At 38.7% G+C, this 19,709-nt stretch overlaps 1 protein-coding gene across 1 annotated transcript; it reads left to right on the forward strand.

The window, feature by feature from the left end:
• Positions 1 to 527: 527 nt before the first annotated feature.
• On the forward strand, positions 528 to 1,882 carry LOC128743492 (probable RNA methyltransferase CG1239). Its single transcript, XM_053840088.1, has 3 exons — positions 528 to 750; positions 1,010 to 1,310; positions 1,368 to 1,882. Exons 1-3 carry the CDS (start codon positions 685 to 687, stop codon positions 1,838 to 1,840), a joined length of 840 nt encoding a protein of 279 aa, XP_053696063.1. The 5' UTR covers positions 528 to 684; the 3' UTR covers positions 1,841 to 1,882.
• Positions 1,883 to 19,709: the final 17,827 nt, after the last annotated feature.

Raw genomic sequence — 19,709 nt, forward strand, 5'->3', positions numbered from 1 at the left:
TAAACAGACCGAGCGAGAGTTATTTTTTGCTGGAGCAGCATACCCAGTTTTCCATGAGCGATAATGGCGAATATTGAGCACAAGTGGGCACAATCTTTTGACATTCATTGCAGGAGCGTCACCAGAACGTCAAGGCACTCGTGTGAATGCGCTTATTGAAAATGCATGATGCGAGCATGCGACCATCGCTGACCTCACTGACGTTCCGTTACGATGCGTTGCTGTTGATGTTTGCTGACGGCCAATGTATGCGCCTTAAGCCCCAGACACAATGCATACGGATTTTACTACGTTGCGGAAATTTGACAGAAAACCCATGTAAAAACTGCCAAATTGCCGCAACGTAGTGAAATCCGTATGCATTGTGTTTGGGGCTTTACAGAAAGCCCCTTGGTAAACCCCTCACGGCTGTCAGAGAAGAGCGGTTAGGTGATGTTGTCATCCATCCCGTGCAATGATCTGACGTTGACGTTTACAAAATGATGCGGAATGCGGTTTAATGGGTTAAGTTAAATGTTTATTTTTTTCACAGCAAGTATAGTGTGTTTAAAGAAAGGCAGCAGGTCAATTCGAAGTTGTGTATTCAAATAGCATAAGAATTGACTATCTATCCACCGGTAAACCTCGCTCCTCTCTAAAACGATATATTATCTTTCAGTTAATCAGTTTCACAAGTTCGTTACAATGATTAATAAAGAAATCGAAGGACAAAAACAAAATAATGCCTCTTACTCGACAAAGAATGTTTATGTAAGTATACGCACTTTAAAGAAAAAGCACGTAACATGAGGTTAAATATATTCAGAATTCGATTAGTGCCTATAAAGACCAAACGCGATTATCCATCACCGTAATGTTTAATGTGAAGAGCAAGGTTATCATTATCAGGTTTTTTATTTTTACAATGAGAAAATATTAATATGGATATACCATCTGTTTATCTTAAGCTCAATTTGTGCAACCGCATTGATAGATTCTCGTGAAATAGTTACAATTTTTTTTATTACAGAAAGATCTACAGCATAGTTTTGTTACTAGCAAAAAAGAAAATCGCAAGAGTAAGCATCAGCAAGCACGCAATAAGAGACTGTTTCTGTATGGTAATTACGACCGGTATTATGGTTATCGAAATATCCTAAAAGAACCCAAAGAAGACGTTCGATTACTCGCATTCATCGCACATAGACAAATAATAACTGATAAAAGAATGTTAGATATTGGCTGCAATAATGGATCACTTACTATCTTAATTGCACAGAGTTGCAAACCAATCAGTGTGGTTGGAATCGACATTGACAGAGATTTGATAGGTATATTCATCAATTATTGTTAAATTAACTTAACTCATAATTATGCATTGTATTTAGGGAGCGCGCGACGACAGTTGGCAATAAGTTTAAAGTCTTGTATTAGGGAAGGAAACGATCCAACACCTTTGAAATCAATCGAATTCCGGAAATCCAACTATGTCTATCAAGATGAAGAACTACTGGATAGTGAGAAACCCCAGTTTGACGTTATATTTTGCCTGTCTGTAACCAAATGGATTCACTTAAATTTTGGAGACGCTGGGATCAAATTAGTTTTTAAGCGAATATACCGACAGCTTCACGAAGGTGGACATTTAATTTTGGAAGCGCAGCCATGGAGTAGTTACAAGCGAAAGAAAAAATTAACTGATAATATTTTTAGCAATTTTCAAAACATATTGTTTCGGCCTAACGAATTTAACTCCTATCTCATAGGTAAAGATATTGGATTTCGAGAGCATTTTGAGCTTGAAACCGCCAGCCATTCTATTGCGGGATTTAGAAGGCCAATCTATATTTTCAGGAAGTAAACTACTCTTTAATAATGTACGTACATAAAATATAGGAATATAGTGTTGATTTACTAAATATATTTAATAATGAGTTCGTTGAACTTTAAAAATTTAATGAAAATTGTGACTGAAGTGAGAATTTACACATATCTCGGGTAATTTTTCGAATAGACGTATGTCACGATGAGAGATTCTCTTCGTGTCTTCTGCTCTTTTTCACGGCTACATAAATGCATAGAAAAGAAAATTTTAAAAACAAGTTAACTAGTGGCTCCGGCAATGGCAATCTCTCTCTCTCTCTCTCTCTCTCTCTCTCTCTCTCTCTCTCTCTCTCTCTCTCTCTCTCTCTCTCTCATGTATCAGTGGGGCCAAAACTCAAAAATGCGATAATTTACTATAGCGTAAAAATGCGTAATTTTTTAACGAGTATTTTTGGAACAGTTTATTTATAAAATACTAGCTGACCCGACAAACTTCGTATTGCCACAAATTAACCTGTGTTGTACATAAATCATGAATCTCGGATGATCTTTGTCACTTCTCGAGTTTTGCAAGCCCCCCAGTGGGCTGCGCTTCCGACGGCGGGTCACCGGCAACACTCGCGACAGGCTCGTCCTGAATGATCTAGTGTTACTATAGATAGTTTTTGTGGTCTTGTTATTGATTAATGTTTTATGGAAGAGTCTCGAATTTCTCGTGTTGGATTAGTTTTTGAGTTTCGCAAAAATTTCTGTTTTATTTGTATGAGAGTCCATATCCCCCTACCACAGGGGTGAGAGGTCTCTAACTATCATAAAATAAATTCAAGACTCAAAAATCTCCTACATGCTAAATTTGGTTCCATTTGCTTGATTAGTACTCAAATTATAAGGAAATTTGTATTTCATTTGTATGGGAGCCCCCCCCCCCTCCTAAAAAGGTAAGAAGTCCTAATTCATAATGGGAAAAATGGTTGCCTCCAAAAACACCCACATGCCGAATATGGTTCCATTTGCTTGATTAGTTCTCGAATTATGAGGAAATTTGTATTTCATTTGTGTAGAAGCCCCCCCTCTTGAAGTGTGGAAGGATCCTAATTCACCGTAGAAAATATTTTTGCCTTCAAAAACCTCCACATGCCGAATTTGGTTCTATTTGCTTGATTAGTTCTCGAGTTATGGGGAAATTTGTATTTCATTTGTATTGGAGCCCCCCCTCCTAATGTGGGAAGAGGTCCTAATTAGCATTGGGCGATACTGCGAGAAGTATCGATATTCGAATATCGATACAAATTTTCAAAAAGTATCGATCCGACTGAAATATCGGGCGGCAAGCATCGATATCAGTGGTATCGATATTGGTATCGATACACTGGCAGGGTACACGCAACCCCAAAGAAAACCATAGTTTTGTTTAAGTTTATTAAGCTAAATAAGCTTAATTTTTAGAAAATTATATGCGTGTGCTTTTGCTGCTGTTGATTCTCTTTCCTACTCATACGAAATCTCGTTAGGAACGAAATAATAGCTGATGTCGCACTGGTCAGGCCTGCGGTTTTAAACTCTTTTGACCGGAAACTGCAACGAATTGCTCAGGATTGCTAATACATTTATTAGAAAATCTAGCGGAATGATGGAAATAAAAAATAAATTTTAAAAATCGAACAAAAAATACAAATCCGTTTTCTTAAGTCGGTAAACCGATTTTTTGCCAAATTGACCGGTCACCGGCTTTGCAAGTGAAAAACCGGCCGGGCCGGCCAGAAATCGACCACTCAGCAACCTTACAGACAAAAATGCTAGAAATGGAACTTATGAATATTAAACGAGGTAACCATATCGGTCGAACTAAAAAATCAGAACATTTTCTGCCCAAACATGCGGATTAAGATTTATATTCGACAAACCAACTAATTTAACCCCCTTCCACTTCTGTTTACGCTACAGAAGGTACAAGCCATACAAAACTGGACAAATATGATGACCGTGAGAATGTACCTCTACAACCATACAGATAACCAAATTAAACACTTTTCTCTACAAGTGTTTTGGAGACTTCAGATCAGCAATGACCAAACTGCCCCTTTTAGAAATGATTCGTGCGACTTGCGGATTGTATTGAGGTGGAGGAGAATTGTAAATTATTTTTTTAATGGCTGAGGGTATATCTAATTTAACCGAGGTGCCTCGTGCTCGTGCGCGCTGTGGAGCCAAATGCTTTCTAGTATGAACGCTATGGCGAAGTTAGCTAATCTTAACTATCATGGAAATTGCACCGAAAACATCGAAACAGTAAACATCGAAACATTAAAATAAATGTAGAACGTAACACTTGCTGAGACAGATGAAAGTTAAACATTGCTGAAATTTGTTTGCTATAGCCTAGTATCGACCTGAAAAGAAATGGGCAAAAAGATAGGCCAAGAAATGCTAAAGAAAAGATTTTCCGTTTGCGATTTCTTTACCAGTATGCACCTCACAAGAAATATTGTTTTACTTTCAGATGGCGCAGTTTTACATGCTAGTGATTTGAAATGTCACTTTTCCGTACGGAATAATATCCGGCGCAATTTTTACCACAAGAAAAAATGACAGATAATTGCTTGCCTTGCAGTTGTCAAAATTTCTTCGGTAAATACCAGCATTTTTTCTTGAGCTGTTTTCTTTTCAGCTGGATACTAGGCTTATATCAAGAACTCGCAAGTCAGTTTCAACCTGGTGTCGATGGTGCATTCGTACAACATGCCAGCCCGCAGGTGTACGATGGGAATCTTTCAAAGTAGTGCCTGCAGCTCGTGGTTTATACGTCTGGACCGCTCTCTGCTCCCAGTTACCAACACCTTGCGTTCAAATACGGCAAATGCACTTATATTTTGCGTACGGTTTATGCTCCTTGATCGAAATCACTTACGAAGGGAAAAGTAGACCAGATATAGCTAGAATGCGTCGTTGAATCTGCTTAGGGGAAGGTCGGTAAAGACGGACACTGCGGGAAAGACGGACACTTGTCATATTTCATAAACAATAATTTTTTGAAGCAAATCAATGATGGGAAATGTTTCTATAGATTGAATTAACACTTTTGAAATAAACTGCCGATTTTTAGCAGCGTAGTTGACAAATTTATAAGCAAAACAAAGAAAAAATGCGTATATACGCTAACCGATGTAATTTTGTGCGTGAAGAAAATAGCTGGTAAATCGTTAAAAAACAACATATTCATGCTAAACCGACGACATTGCGTTAGTTTGATCTTTCACTGAATATCCATTGGAAACCTAGTGAATTTTTGAATATTCAGTAAAAAGTTATTGAAGTTTGAAAAAATGGTATCCAAGTCGGACACCCAACGGTAGGGAAAGACGGACACACATATTTTGAACAAAATGGGTTCTCAACAACGCCCAACAACGATTTAACATTGCAAATACTTCCATATTATATATGTAAAAGTAACCAGAAGTCATATAACAGTTGGAATGAGCCAACTTTTAGAAACGATTAGTTCGTCACCAATTAAAATATTGAAGGGAACCATTCTATTTTCTCGCTCAAAGGGGGGATCGGGAAGGGGGTTTCCCAAACCAATTCTTTCCTAAATACATTATGAAATATGTTAATTTTTCTTAATACTGATAATTCAACGACGCGTGACACCTTTTTGCGAGTGTCTGTCTTTCCCATATCAAGTGTCCGTCTTTCCCGCCCATGCGCAGAAACTCTGATTTATACATGATGTTTATAATATTAAAAAATGCATAAATTTTTGAAGAAATTTTCCAGCACACGTTGTAACTTTATTAGACAGAGACTTAAAGGTTCAGTTTATACGAAAATTGGGATCAATACAGTTATATTTGAGTAGATATTGAGTCTTTACCTTAAGGTGTCCGTCTTTACCGCCCTTCCCCTACTCGTATTATTAATGGCGGTTGCCAGAGATCCCTAATTTATGAATTCATCAACCCCTTCCAGTTCATCTCCGTCAAAATTCACTCCATGCACTCAGGGTTTCTTCACTTAACAACGCGGTTGACGGCCTAGCGTATCCAACGACATCCATCTTCGAGTGCCAAGACAGCTAGCTCCATTGAGGAAAGCAAAGCTTCACTCAGCAAGTGCGAGTAGTTCTCAGCAACTTGCGAGTTGTCTAATTGATCGCATTTGAAATTAGTTTTAAAATCGGAGCAGGAATTGCACTTGAAATTTTACTTAAAATTGAACTTGAAATTAAATTTGATATTGAACTTGAAATGGGAACTGAAATTTAACTTAGAATTAAGCATGGCATTATGCTTAAAATAGAACTTCAAATTGATATTGTGCTTTGCAGCTGTACCTGGATTAATCCAGATTATTTTCTCTAATGCCAATGTATATGACAAAACAAAACAGCAACATTGCAGTTGTTACTCTTTCTCACTCACAACATTCGCATTGTCGCAGTTTTTGTGCCAGTCGCACTTTTAGACTGCGGTGTTCAGTAAGGTGCAAAATGCGGGATATTGATGATCAAATGATATTGGACTTCAGTTTGCATCAATTTCAACTTAAATTTGAACTGGAATTAAGACTTTAAATTGAACTTAAAATTAAACTAAAAGTGGAACTTGAATTTGGATTTCAAATTACACTTAAAATTGAACGTTAAACTTAAGTTTGGACCAATTCAGACTACAATATATAAATTGGACTTGAAATTACACATGAAATAGAACTTATAATGAGACATGAAATTGAACTTGAAATAGGACACAATAGAGAACTTAAAATTTTACTTGTAACTAACCTTGAATTGGATGTAAAATTTGACTAGAAATTATGCTTATTATTGATTTAAGACTGGAACTAGGAATGTATCTATTTTTGCAGAGTTAGTTTATTTATCGGAAAAAATTAGCCGCCGTACTTTTAATTAGGTACACCTCTTATTTTAATTTCTATAAGTTCGAGGTGGTGAACGAGTTTGTATACTTCGGGTCGTTGATGACGTCGGATAACAACTGCAGCAGAGAAATGCACCTCACCATTCTTGTCGGAAGTCGTACTTACTACGGATTCTACAAGACCATAAAATCTGGCAAGCTTCATCCTTGTACCAAATGTACCATGTACAAAGCGCAAATAAGACCGATAGTCTAAGGGCACGAAACGTGGCCAATGCTCGACGGAGACTTGAACGCACTGCAGCGGCCATGGCCACTTTTGGACGTTGTGTGCTTAGGATCATCTTTGGTGGTGTATGTGAGTACGGTGTATGGAGGAAAAACATGAGTCACAAGCTGGCGCAGCTTTTCGGCGAACCCAGTATTCAGAAAGTTGCTGAGGCTGGAAGGGTACAATGGGCGGGACATGTTGTGAGAATGCCGGAAAACAATTCCGTAAAAATGATGTTTGCCTCGAATTCGGTTGGTACAAGGTGCAAAGGTACGCAGCGTGCTCGACGGTTAGACCAAATGGACTCCATTTAATGGAGCAAGTCCTGGAAAGTGTGGGACATTCGAGAAATTGGAGGCGAACAGCCATGGACCGAGTTTGTTATGCAGGTGAAATCCTAACGGACATCGCATTAGTATAAGTAAGGTTATTAATTAGGATAAGTATTTTAGTTTCTCTAGCTTTTACTATAAAGGTATCGATACAAATATCGGCGTTTTAGCATCGATACTGACCGGTATCGGGACACTCAGTATCGATCCAAAATATCGATGTATCGGCCCAAAAGTATCGATTTTTTCGATACAGATACAGTATCGCCCAATGCTAGTCCTAATTCATCACAGAAAAAATTCTTGCCTCCAAAAACACCTACACGCCAAATTTGGTTCCATTTGCTGGATTAGTTCTCGAATTATGAGGAAATTTGTATTTCGTTTGTATAGGACCCCCCCTCCTAAAGTGGGGAGGGGTCCCAATTCATCATTGAAAAAAAATTGTCTCCAAAAACACATATGCCAAATTTGGTTCAATTCGCTTGATTAGTTCTCGAGTTATGAGGAAATTTGTATTTCATTTGTACAGGAGCCCCCCCTCTTAAAGTGAGGAGGGGTCCTAATTCAACATAGAAAATTTTCTTGCCCTCGAAAACTTTCACATGCCAAATTTGGTTCCATTTGCTTGATTAGTTCTCGAGTAATGAGGAAATTTGTATGGAAATCCCCCCTCTTAAAGGGGAGAGGAGTTATAATTCCCCTTATAAAGAGGGGAGGGGTCTCAAATTACCCTAGAATAAATTCTTGTCACCGAAAACACCCACATGCCAAATTTGGTTCTATTTGCTTGATTAGTTCTCGAGTTATGCAGAAATTTGTGTTTCATTTGTATGGGAGCCCCCCCTCTTAGTGGGGGGAGGGGTCTCTAACCATCACTAAAACCTTTCCTGGCCCCAAAAACCTCTACATGCAAATTTTCACGCCGATTGGTTCAGTGGTTTTTGATTCTATAAGGAACACAGGACAGACAGACAGACAGACAGACAGACAGAAATCCTTCTTTATAGGTATAGATAGCGTATTTATTTACTCTATTAAGGTCCAGACACAACACATACGGATTTTACTACGTTGCGGCAATTTGACAGTTTTTCCATGGGTTTTCTGTCAAATATCCGCAACGTAGTAAAATCCGTATGCATAAAGCATTGCACGCAGATGTCAGTGCGTTTTTTTCGTTCCAGGTTTGACAGTGTTGTGGGGTTTGTTTTGATTACTTATTCGCAAGACCCAGAAGCAAAAAATTGCAAAAATATATGTTGTAAAGAACTGCTATCATTTTCCTGCTTCGGAAAACTCGGGCATTTCCGGTTTCCGCAAACAAGTGGAACGAATTACAAGTGATAAACCCACTAGCAATAAAATTAGGTTACAAAGGGAATTAAAACAAAACCCGCAAAAACGTCAAATCAGAGTTGAGGTTAGGCACCGTGCAAAGGTTTATTGTGTTTGGGCCTTTAGGGTGACCGTAATCCGCCTAATAGGGTGATAAACTTTTTATTATTTTGAATGCGTCCTAAAAATATAGTTTCTTCATAAAAATTGTGAAACACACTAAAATAAGCAGCTGTGCTGCATATAGTAACTATCTATCTCTTACTGGTTGTGAAATGATTCGTTTGAGGAAACCACTTTAAAATGAATTCTGCTCAAAAACTTTCCACACGATTTTTTATAACTATCACAAAGTTATTCAGTACGTTAAAATATCGCGGCGGGTTATCGCTAGTGTGTTACCTGACTCACTGCGAACTTGTCTGCGAATATGCGTTGTGTTCGCGGAATCGTGTTGGTTTGAAAGGTTTCGAAAAATATCGCCCTTGTGTCGAAAATATCGTTTATTTTGATCACTAAAAATAACGTACTTAAATGTTAGTGCCTCTAGTATGCAATAATTGTATTGTGAAACTGAATTGTTATTTATGCAACTTTTTACAAGTTAAATGCAATAACAGAAGCACAACTTATAAAAAATCGTTTATTATCGATATTAGCTGCATATGCGTTATAAACGAATAAAACGGTTTGGTTACGTTTTATTTCAATAACACGTATATTCGCAGTGAGTCAGGTAAAACAGTAGGTTGCATATGGTTGATCACTAGCACAGCGTTAACAAACAATTGAATTAAGCTCCGAAGACGTGTCGATTTTTATATGAGAATTTCCAGGTCAAAACGCGAAAAAAAGCAATTTTTGATTCGACTATATTGTGCGCGCATTCCCTTACTGGACACGACGGTTGAAACAGTCGTGTTTCTGAACGGTCGTAAAAAGGGTCGTTTTTAGCTTTTGACAGATAAAATGTCAAATTGTGTCATCATCGCTGTTTCATTATTGGAACCAATCGAGCAAAGTAAATAAACCTAGGAATTACCGTTCTATCAGAAGAAACGGAATGAAATTCAGCATGAAATGAATTTGTATTTTTAACGCCGGTTTGCCGAAATTTCATAGTGAATAAAGCGTAGTTTATCCTTCATTATCCAAACAAGCAATAACAAAGCAATAACGTTCGTATTCGAAAACAATTTGTTTAATGCTTTTGTATTTTGTTTAATGCGTTTGTATTAACACGAAGTCACGATTAAGGTTGCGACAGAAATGCAATGAGCCTGTGTTGCCAGTTATGGCGATAAAACATTACGAACTGTGTTGCCAATTTAGTCATTTTTTTACCTTTGGAACGTTTGAAACAGTACCTGAACTCCCCTCGGAATCCATCGATCAAGTAAATGCACAATATTTGATTGGAATTGAAATGTTTAAATGTGAAAACAAAAACAATTTCTTTCTATACAACGTTCGTGTTGCACACAACGCACAGCAGCTTAAGCGGTTTAGGAGGCTGCTGACGCTTTTGAAAGTCCGGCTATGAGACTGTAAAACGGGCGGGTTAAAAGTAGCTGAACCACACCGTTCTGACTTTTTCCTAACGGGTTAAACCAAAAATTATTCGTACAGACCGATAGATTGATATCTACAAAATCTGCAAAACAAATGAACTAAAAGAATCGAGACGATACGCGAAGCTAAATGAGAGAAGATCTCACCATTCATTAATCCGAAAAACAAACTATCTTTAAGTCCTCACTGAAAAATACAGCTTTGACATTTATTTACATGGTATGTGTCTTTAGCAGGTATTTTCAATTATGTTTTAAGGGAAAATATGAAAATGCCTAAATTATTTACCGAAAGTTACAAAACATGCATCAAAGTACGATGTATCAGTGCACCTAATTCCGATAATCAATTTCCAATTTTTTATTGCAGATTGCAAGAAAAATCCTCACATTGCGGTTACATTGACAGCTGAACCAAACCACCAAGAGATCACCGCATGATTTATTATAGTAATTTAGTATATGAAAATTTACCAAACTAATTATTTTCCGCCATAAACACGCTACAAAACTGATATTTTATCGAACCACAAACCAGAAAATCTAAATTTTAATTTTGCGGTTGTATCGCGGTTATCTCCTGAGCGCGTTACCACCGCCGCGGCGCAGCAGGAGGATTTATCATTAGCGCCGCAATAGACCAAATCAAGGTGACGTCATCTGGCAGATACTGGCGCCCTTGTTTACAAACAGACCGCAGAGTCCAAAAGAGTGTCAGCTGTTTAAACCGAGTTTAAATAGCATTAGGACCAAATTTGAAAGCCATTATGCCTGTAAAATGTCAAAAAAACACGCTACATCCGCTATAAACTGAAAGGAAAGTTTTCCAAAATGTAAACAAGGGCGCCAGTATCTGTCAATTGACGGTATGATGATTTGGTCTATACCTTTGTTATACTATATGTCGACCGGTCAAGCTGTGGAGCCACCAACACAGGAAGAGGTTAAGAAGGCAATCAGTGAGCTGAAAAACGGTAAGGCTGCTGGGAAGGACGGTATCCCGGCTGAACTTCTAAAAGCGGGGAGCGAGCGGCTGTACGAAGCAATCCACCGGATCATTGTCAGGATCTGGGAGGAAGAACAAATGCCGGAGGAGTGGTTGGATGGCCTCATTTGCCCAATTTTCAAAAAGGGACATCGAATGGAGTGTAAAAACTATCGAGGAATTACATTGCTCAATTCTGCCTACAAGGTGCTTTCCCGTATCCTGTTCTGCAGACTGAGACCGTTAGCGGAGTCCTTCGTCGGCGAGTACCAAGCGGGTTTTCGTGAGGGTCGCTCCACGACGGATCAGATGTTTACCCTGCGCCAGTTGCTAGACAAGTTCCGGGAGTACAACTTGCAGACACACCATCTGTTTGTGGATTTTAAAGCGGCGTACGATTCAGTTAAACGAAATGAGCTGTGGCAGATAATGCTAGAACATGGTTTTCCGACGAAACTAGTTACGCTGATTCGTGCGACGCTGGATGGATCCAAATCATGCGTTAGAATAGCGGGTGAGACCTCAGCTGCTTTCGTGACGTTGGATGGACTGAAGCAAGGGGACGCACTCTCTAACCTGCTATTCAACATTGCCTTGGAAGGTGCATTACGAAGAGCAAACGTGGAAAGGGATGGAACTATCATCACGAAATCTCACATGCTTCTTGGTTTTGCGGATGACGTCGATATCATCGGAATCAACCGTAGAGCAGTAGAAGAGGCCTTTAGGCCCTTTAAAAGGGAAGCAGCGAGATTGGGACTTACCATTAATACCGCCAAAACGAAGTACATGGTTGCTGGTAGGGAACGTGGGAGCTCAAGTGGTGTTGGTGCCGAGGTGGAGTTAGATGGGGAACGATATGAAGTAGTGGAGGAATTTATATACCTTGGTACACTCGTGACATGTGACAACGATGTAAGCCGCGAAGTGAAACGACGAGTTGCAGCCGCGAATCGGGCTTTCTACGGATTACGTAGCCAGCTGAAGTCCCGTAGTTTGCAAATTCGCACAAAACTGGCGCTCTACAGAACACTAATCCTCCCGGTGGCCCTTTACGGACACGAATCATGGACGCTAAAGGAAGCTGATCGGCGAGTGCTTGGGGTTTTTGAGCGTAAAATTCTGCGATCTATACTTGGTGGCAAAATGGAAAATGGAGTGTGGCGCAGACGCATGAATCACGAGCTGTACCAAGTATACAAATATGCTGATATAGTGAAGGTAGTGCAATGTGGCAGGCTGCGGTGGGCTGGACACGTGGCCAGAATGCCCGATGAAAGAGTAGCCAAAACTATTTTCAGCAGAGAACCAGGAAGAGGCCGTAGACTCCGAGGCAGACCCCGCACCCGGTGGGTGTGTGCTGTCGAAGACGATGCACGTTCAGCTGGTGTTCGTGGGGATTGGAGAACGGCAGCCCAGGACCGACGGTACTGGAGGACTATAATTCGTTCGGCGCAGGATCGGTAACGGACCGTTGCCACTAAAGTAAAGTAAAGTAAAGTAAGTAAGTATGTCGACCTACATTTGAAAGGGGTGGATAAGCCAACTGTCAAACAGTACGAGTTAGAGTTATTTTTTGCTGGAGCAGCATAGGAAAATGAACTCTCACTCGTTCTGTTTGACTGTTGGCTTATCCGCCCCTTTCAAATGTTAGTCGACATATAACAAAGGTTTAGAAATTGGTCGAAAAACACGAAGTTGATCCGAGGCCCGGAGAGCCGAGTCACATATACCAATCGATGGAACTCGACGAACTGAGCAATGTCTGTGTGTGTGTGCGTGTGTGTATGTGTGCGTGTGTGTGTGCGTGTGTGTGTGTGTGTGTGTGTGTGTGTGTGTGTGTGTGTGTGTGTGTGTGTGTGTGTGTGTGTGTGTGTGTGTGTGTGTGTGTGTGTGTGTGCAGCTCATTTTCTATCGCCTGTTTCTTGAAGGTGGCTGAACCGATTTGACCGCTTTTACTTTTGTTTGAATTTTGGCAATAATACCTGCCTAGTATATCACTATTGAATGGCTTTTCGGTTCAGTGCTTTTCGGATTTTAAGGAGAAACCGGAAGTGGCTAACGTTATTGTGTTAGTGCGACAAACACTGTACTACACATCTCATGCGTTCGTTGAAAACCAAAACGTTTATTAGTAGCTTGCAAACATAAACACAGCTGATCCGCAGCCAACCGCACCGGCTACGAACATCCCGAAATATAGATTGTTTTTTTTATCAAGACATTCCGATGCATTTGATGATGATGATGGCCCACCACTTACCCCCGTACATGGGAATATCTAGTTGGCCAAATTTATCTTAAGATAATTGTGTAGATAATTGTGTTTCCAATAAACGTTAATATCCTTCCCAGATAACACAAAATCGTAATAGAAAGTTCACATTAAATCGTTTTCATGTCAATTTTACATAGGAATTGTATAATGATTAGAGTATGTCAAATCGAAGTGAACGATAAGTTGTTTTGCAGTCGTGCGTGTCTTCATATACAATTCATGACTGTGAATTATAAAGCAGGATAGACAATTGCAATATTTGATTATATCTATATCATATATTCAGGAGCATTTAGTTGCGTGTTATAAAAACTGCGCAAAATAGAATTACAAATAGTTGTCAAAATTTTCGCACGTATATCGCCTCCACTTTGGTACATATATGTTCTTATATGGCGTTAAATATAACTTTTTCGTTCAGATATGATTTCGTATACCTCAGTTGCAATCGAGATATACAAACCAAATGGTTTACTGGGTTGTATTGTCTTTTGATTCCCATGTACGTCCATCAAGTCCTTTTTATTTTTTTCTTCCTTTTTCGCTGCTTTTAATTTCCATTTTAGAACAAGGACGAGTCTGGGTACTGGGACCATTTCGGGATAAACTCCCATCCCCACACATAAGAGTCCGTTCTAGGGATTTACCGCGCCCAGGATCGCGTTGCTTTTGAAAAGTGTGTCTTATGTGGCCCAGATACGTTTGTTCGTGTTTGGTTTCATCATCATCCAACATTAGACAAAAAATGTTCACAAAAATTAATGTTCACGCGCACAACTACTAATTCACAAAGTCACATTAGTTTTAACGAATTCCACACATTTTCGTTTGAAGTCGTTTACATTAGACTCCCGCATTTGTACCGGTAACGCATTATACCGCCTTACACGTTTATACAAAAGCGAATTTTATGTAGGGTAACGACCCCAGAATTCGCCCCTTTTATCAGGTTTTTATGCTGTAAAATGAATAAATCGCCATATTATTATAAAATCAGCCCTGAACTCAGACAAGTAGGACTATATATTAATATTCTATCTATTTTGGCTATTCGGAATCGCGAAAATTGAAATTTGATAGCAAAAAACCCAATTTTGTGCAGGAACCTCTAGTACCACATTTCGCCCATAGCGATCCAAAATTCGTCCCCCATGTGACCCAGATTTCGCCCACTTGTTATTTGTTGCAAATTTCCCAAATAACCTCAATTATTTTGTTAGAATTGTTGTTACTATTATTTAACTTTAAGATTATGACTATCCAGTGCTTAATATGGCAATCAAATTGTATCAGGAATTCGTTAAATGTAAAGCTAAATTGAAATAAACTGATCATCATCACCTCCTGATACCTGATTCAGTAAAACTAAAAAACACAGAGAAGGTGGGTTTTTACTAAATGTTTATTTTCATTGCAGTAAAATAAGGCTTTTGCCACTCGTCAAAGATATTTAAAATGAATGGTCCTGTTGGTGCTTTTTCTGGTCCTTTGCTGAATTCATTTTCACTATTGATATGTGGGATATCAGTGCCTACAGAATGGTACAATGTTTATTTTAATAGTTTAAATAACCTTAATGATTACTTATATCATTGTTTAGTATTTTTTTGGGAAAGAGTAAATGTTTACTGTGAACAATAAAAAATTAGATGAACTGGAAAATCTTGATATTGGGCTATATATATTGACTAATCGAAGGTGAGACTCGAATCCACAACCTAACTTCTTCCCCAAGAAATAACTAAGCTTAACTGCTATATAGTCAATAAAAAGTTGAAGAAAAAAAATTGTTTAGTAAATTACTGTCTGTAAATGGGTATGCCGGTTTACTGTATTAAATATTCCTGGTAACTGGTAAGCATACCCATCTTACCTACTCAACTAGGATATTTTTGGACATAACTTGGAATTCTTAACTAGCATTTTTGGTTCGACCGGGTTTGTAATGCTAAGATATTAGAGTTTTCATGATATTATCGAAATATTCTATTTTATCACCACGATTATTTCTTTGTTGTCTGCATTCCACATTAAATACTTTTCATGACAACAATTTTATTGCGCTTATATTCTTTAAAATAGTAGACGGATTTTTCGTATGATTTTTCAATAGTCAGATTTATTCTCACGACAAGAAAAATTGTGATTTTTAAGAATATTATGCGCGTCTTATTAATTCGTGCGGTTTTAATCTTATCATCAATTTCGATGCCGATTATTGCTAATTCAACATTTCGCTAAACCCCATTAGCCCATGTTTAGCAGGTAATTCGTTTGTTAGATGAATTTAAATGAATATGATGTGCTTTCTGCATCAAAATATTATTTATTCGATACTTTTACACACCATTTTGATAAACATAAATCAGCGAACAAACTAATCGATTGTGACTTGCTTTTGCTTATGTGTGGCATATTTGCATATATTTGATAGATGAGGGCGAAAACTGGTTCACGCAGTAAGTTCGGCTAAGTATATACAGATTCGACCCGGGCGAATTTTGGAACTCATATGATTTACAATACCCAGTTTTCGCCCAGTGCATTTATGTTCTATTTTCAGCAGAATTGCGATAAAATATTAAAATAAAAGCACAATTATGAAATTTGAAACAGATATAACCAAATTGATGCGAAAAAAGTGCAAAGAGATACGATTTTCCATTACTTTTCCTCAATTTTATTTTTCGTGCTCGTTCTTGAAAATGGAAAAATCGCGTCTTAAATACAATACCTATTTTTCAAACCACATTAAATCATTAAAATACATAAAACAACACAACGAATTCTATTCAAATAACTGAAAACCGAGTTAAATTGAATATAAATTAAACTAACAACTTATATTTCAACTATATATTGAGTTTAATCACGGGAATACCAATGGGAGGGCGAATTCTGGGGTGGGGGCGAATTGTGGGGTTCTTACCCTACATGCTAGCAGGAACGATGCCAAACGGATGTCATTTGCCGATCTTGTATCATACTGGTGGATATCTCTTCCTCGTGTGATTCTGGTCTGGCTGTTAAGTATTCTCGTGCCAAGCCTTCTGCGATTTTGTGTATCAGTAATAGAGTGAGGTATGTTACTCGTTGTTTAACTGAGAGCCATTGCAGTGTTTGAAGCATGAGCAGAATAGAAGTCCATTTCGCATTTAAGCATGAGTCGCATAATTTATTCTACATTTTCTGGAGGCGACGCAATTGCTGATTATTGGCGAGAAACAGAATCGAAGGGCAGCAGTCTATGTGAGGCGAAATCAGTGTCTTGTACAAACGAATTAAATTCCACTGTGTTAACTCCTTTTTTAGCCGACAGAATACTCCAAACTTTTTCGCTATCTTTTTCACTGTGTAGTCAAAATGGCTTTTGAAGTAATTTGAAGTAGTCTAAGTCCCCCCTAACAAAAAAAATGGCTTTTGAAGCTCAACTTATCGTCTATCATTACACCCAAGTATTTGATTTCACTTACACGTTGCAACAAACGGTCAAATACACATTTTCACAGTTCGCTGATTTATTTGTGATCACCATGTATTTGGTTCTGTCAATGTTTAGCTTTAGTTTTTTGTATTTCAGCCATTTAGTCAATTTAAGTAGATCAAAGTTGAGTTTTTCAGTAGCAGCAATAGCATTGTCGGAAGAAGTAAATATCACAGTATCGTCAGCAAATAGGTTTATATCACAGCGTTATATCATTCTCTTTAAGTCGTTAATATATAAAATAAACAAGACAGGACCTAACACACTACCGTGTGGTACACCAATATTTACATCTTTGGATTTCGATATCACAGAATTATATTTAGTCCTTTGAGTTCTACAATCTGTGGGAGATAGAAATAATATAGGTAAAATGTACATGAATAAACACATCGAATTAATTCTAACAATATCACAGTCTCTTAGAAAGTTCGAACATTACCCCTAATAAATATAACAATTGTTTCACAAGGGAAATTCTGACAACACTGACATTGCAAAATATAATCAAATGCGGCAACAGCGCGTTAACTGGAAAATAAGGATATTCTTTGTAAGACAGCTGTCGTGCGAAGCTATATAAACAGCTGCCCTCCGTACGAACGGGCATTCTTGTGACGAACTTTGGAGGAGCAGCATCTAACTGGACTGGATTGGACCATGGAGCAGCAGCAGGCAGCGAAGGCAGTGGCTCTTTCAGGCAGAAAGACACTGCCACAGCCGAAGGTGGTGGAACCACACCGGCGGCGCGGTACTCTGCTGTTCACCCCCGAACAGCAGAAGGGATGGACGGCGGCGCTGGCAAAGAAAGGCTGGCTGAAGGACAGCAGCAAATCCATCTCGGAGCACGACAATGGCACAGCAGCTCCCTCGTAAGTCAAAAGTGGTAACTATGAGTAGAGCGCTAACCGACGGAAGGGCGGTATAGTGCATTAATTTATTTTGCTAGCCGACGGAAGGGCGGTTAGCAACACTAAGTTTAACCTTACCCGACGGAAGGGCGGGTAATGGTGTTAACTATCCGACGGAAGGGCGGTTAGTTAAAAGAATAATTTCTTACTATCCGACGGAAGGGCGGTTAGTAAATTTTTTGATAATTTAGCATCAACCGACGGAAGGGCGGTTTGACAGCGAAATGTTCTGATGCATAACCGACGGAAGGGCGGTATATTGCAATAATTTATTTTGCTAGCCGACGGAAGGGCGGTTAGCAACACTAAGTTGATCCTTACCCGACGGAAGGGCGGGTAATTGTGTTAACTATCCGACGTAAGGGCGGTTAGTTAAAAGAATAATTTCTTACTATCCGACGGAAGGGCGGTTAGTAAATTTTCTTGTTAACTTAGCATCAACCGACGGAAGGGCGGTTTGACAGCGAAAATGTTTTAATGCATGACCGACGGAAGGGCGGTATAATGCTTTAATTTATTTTACTAGCCGACGGAAGGGCGGTTAGCAACACTAAGATTTATCTTACCCTACGGAAGGACGGTTGGTTAATGGTTAAAAGAATAATTTCTTACTACCCGACGGAAGGGCGGTTAGTAAATTTTCTTGTTAACTTAGCATCAACCGACGGAAGGGCGGTTTGACAGCGAAAATATTTTTATTCAACCGACGGAAGGAAATTTTGACAGCCAAGATGTTTTGTGATTTTTTTAACTCGCTGAAGGAACAGCAGCAAATCCATCTCGGAGCACGACACAATCTAGGTAGGAGGCAAACCATTGCAAGACAGTGCCTTTCATACCGTATTTTTTTAGAGTAAGGATGAGTTTTGATATGGTTTCGAATGCTTTTTTCAAATCCAAAAACACCGCAATCACACTTTGCTTTTTCTCCAAGTTTTCTTTCCACTTTGTAAGAACTAGATTTAAAGCGCTTTCACAGGAATGCTACTTGCGGTACCCTGTGTTAATCTGCAGATTGTTCAGGAATAAGGTTATTTATTGTAACGTATTCCAGCAACTGTTCCTTGACTACCAATTCCAATTTTTTCATATATTGGAAGCATGTTTATTGGGCGATGTTCCTCAGCTTTCACTGTTCCATTAACTTTTTCGATGGGTACTACCAGTGATTCTCTCCACGAATCAGGCACACTGCCAGTTGCTAAAGAGACATTTATTATTTCTAACAACGTGTCACCTATAGCTTCGAATACATCTTTTAGAATTCTGGAACTGATCTCATCAGAACCAGAACCAGAGACTCTGGAAGTTATGAGTTTTTATGTTTCAGCGCGTGTATTAATATGAAGCGAGCGGTGATGGTCAATCGATGTTCTAACCCACGGGCGGCTTCATAACGAGGCCGCCTTTGATGCTATTAAGTGTAACGTGTCGTTGAAGCACACGCGTTCGTCCGCTAGTTTGCATTAACGTGCGCGCTTCGATATAAAAATTCATAGGTTCTAGAGTTTTCATTTCTCCATTTCCAAATTTTGCATGCTTCTTCGAGAAAGATTAACAAATATTCTAAAGTAAAAAAAATCGAGAAAGAAAAGTTCCAACTTTGAAAAAATTGCAATTGTTTATAAAAATGCACTATTGAACTATTGAAAAACAATCGAGAGGAGGTATGGTATACCAATTTTGAAAGCTTGGGAATAGTGAGCACATCTGGTAGAAAGTCATTTTTTGATATTACAAACTATGTTTACAATCAGTATTTAAAAAATAGTGATTACAATACTTTAAAAAATCATATCTTGCTAATTCCAACAGTAACATCGAAATACAAAAATACGTGTCGATTTTTTTTA

The sequence above is a fragment of the Sabethes cyaneus genome, chromosome 3 (assembly GCF_943734655.1).
Source record: "Sabethes cyaneus chromosome 3, idSabCyanKW18_F2, whole genome shotgun sequence".
Lineage (NCBI taxonomy): Eukaryota > Metazoa > Arthropoda > Insecta > Diptera > Culicidae > Sabethes > Sabethes cyaneus.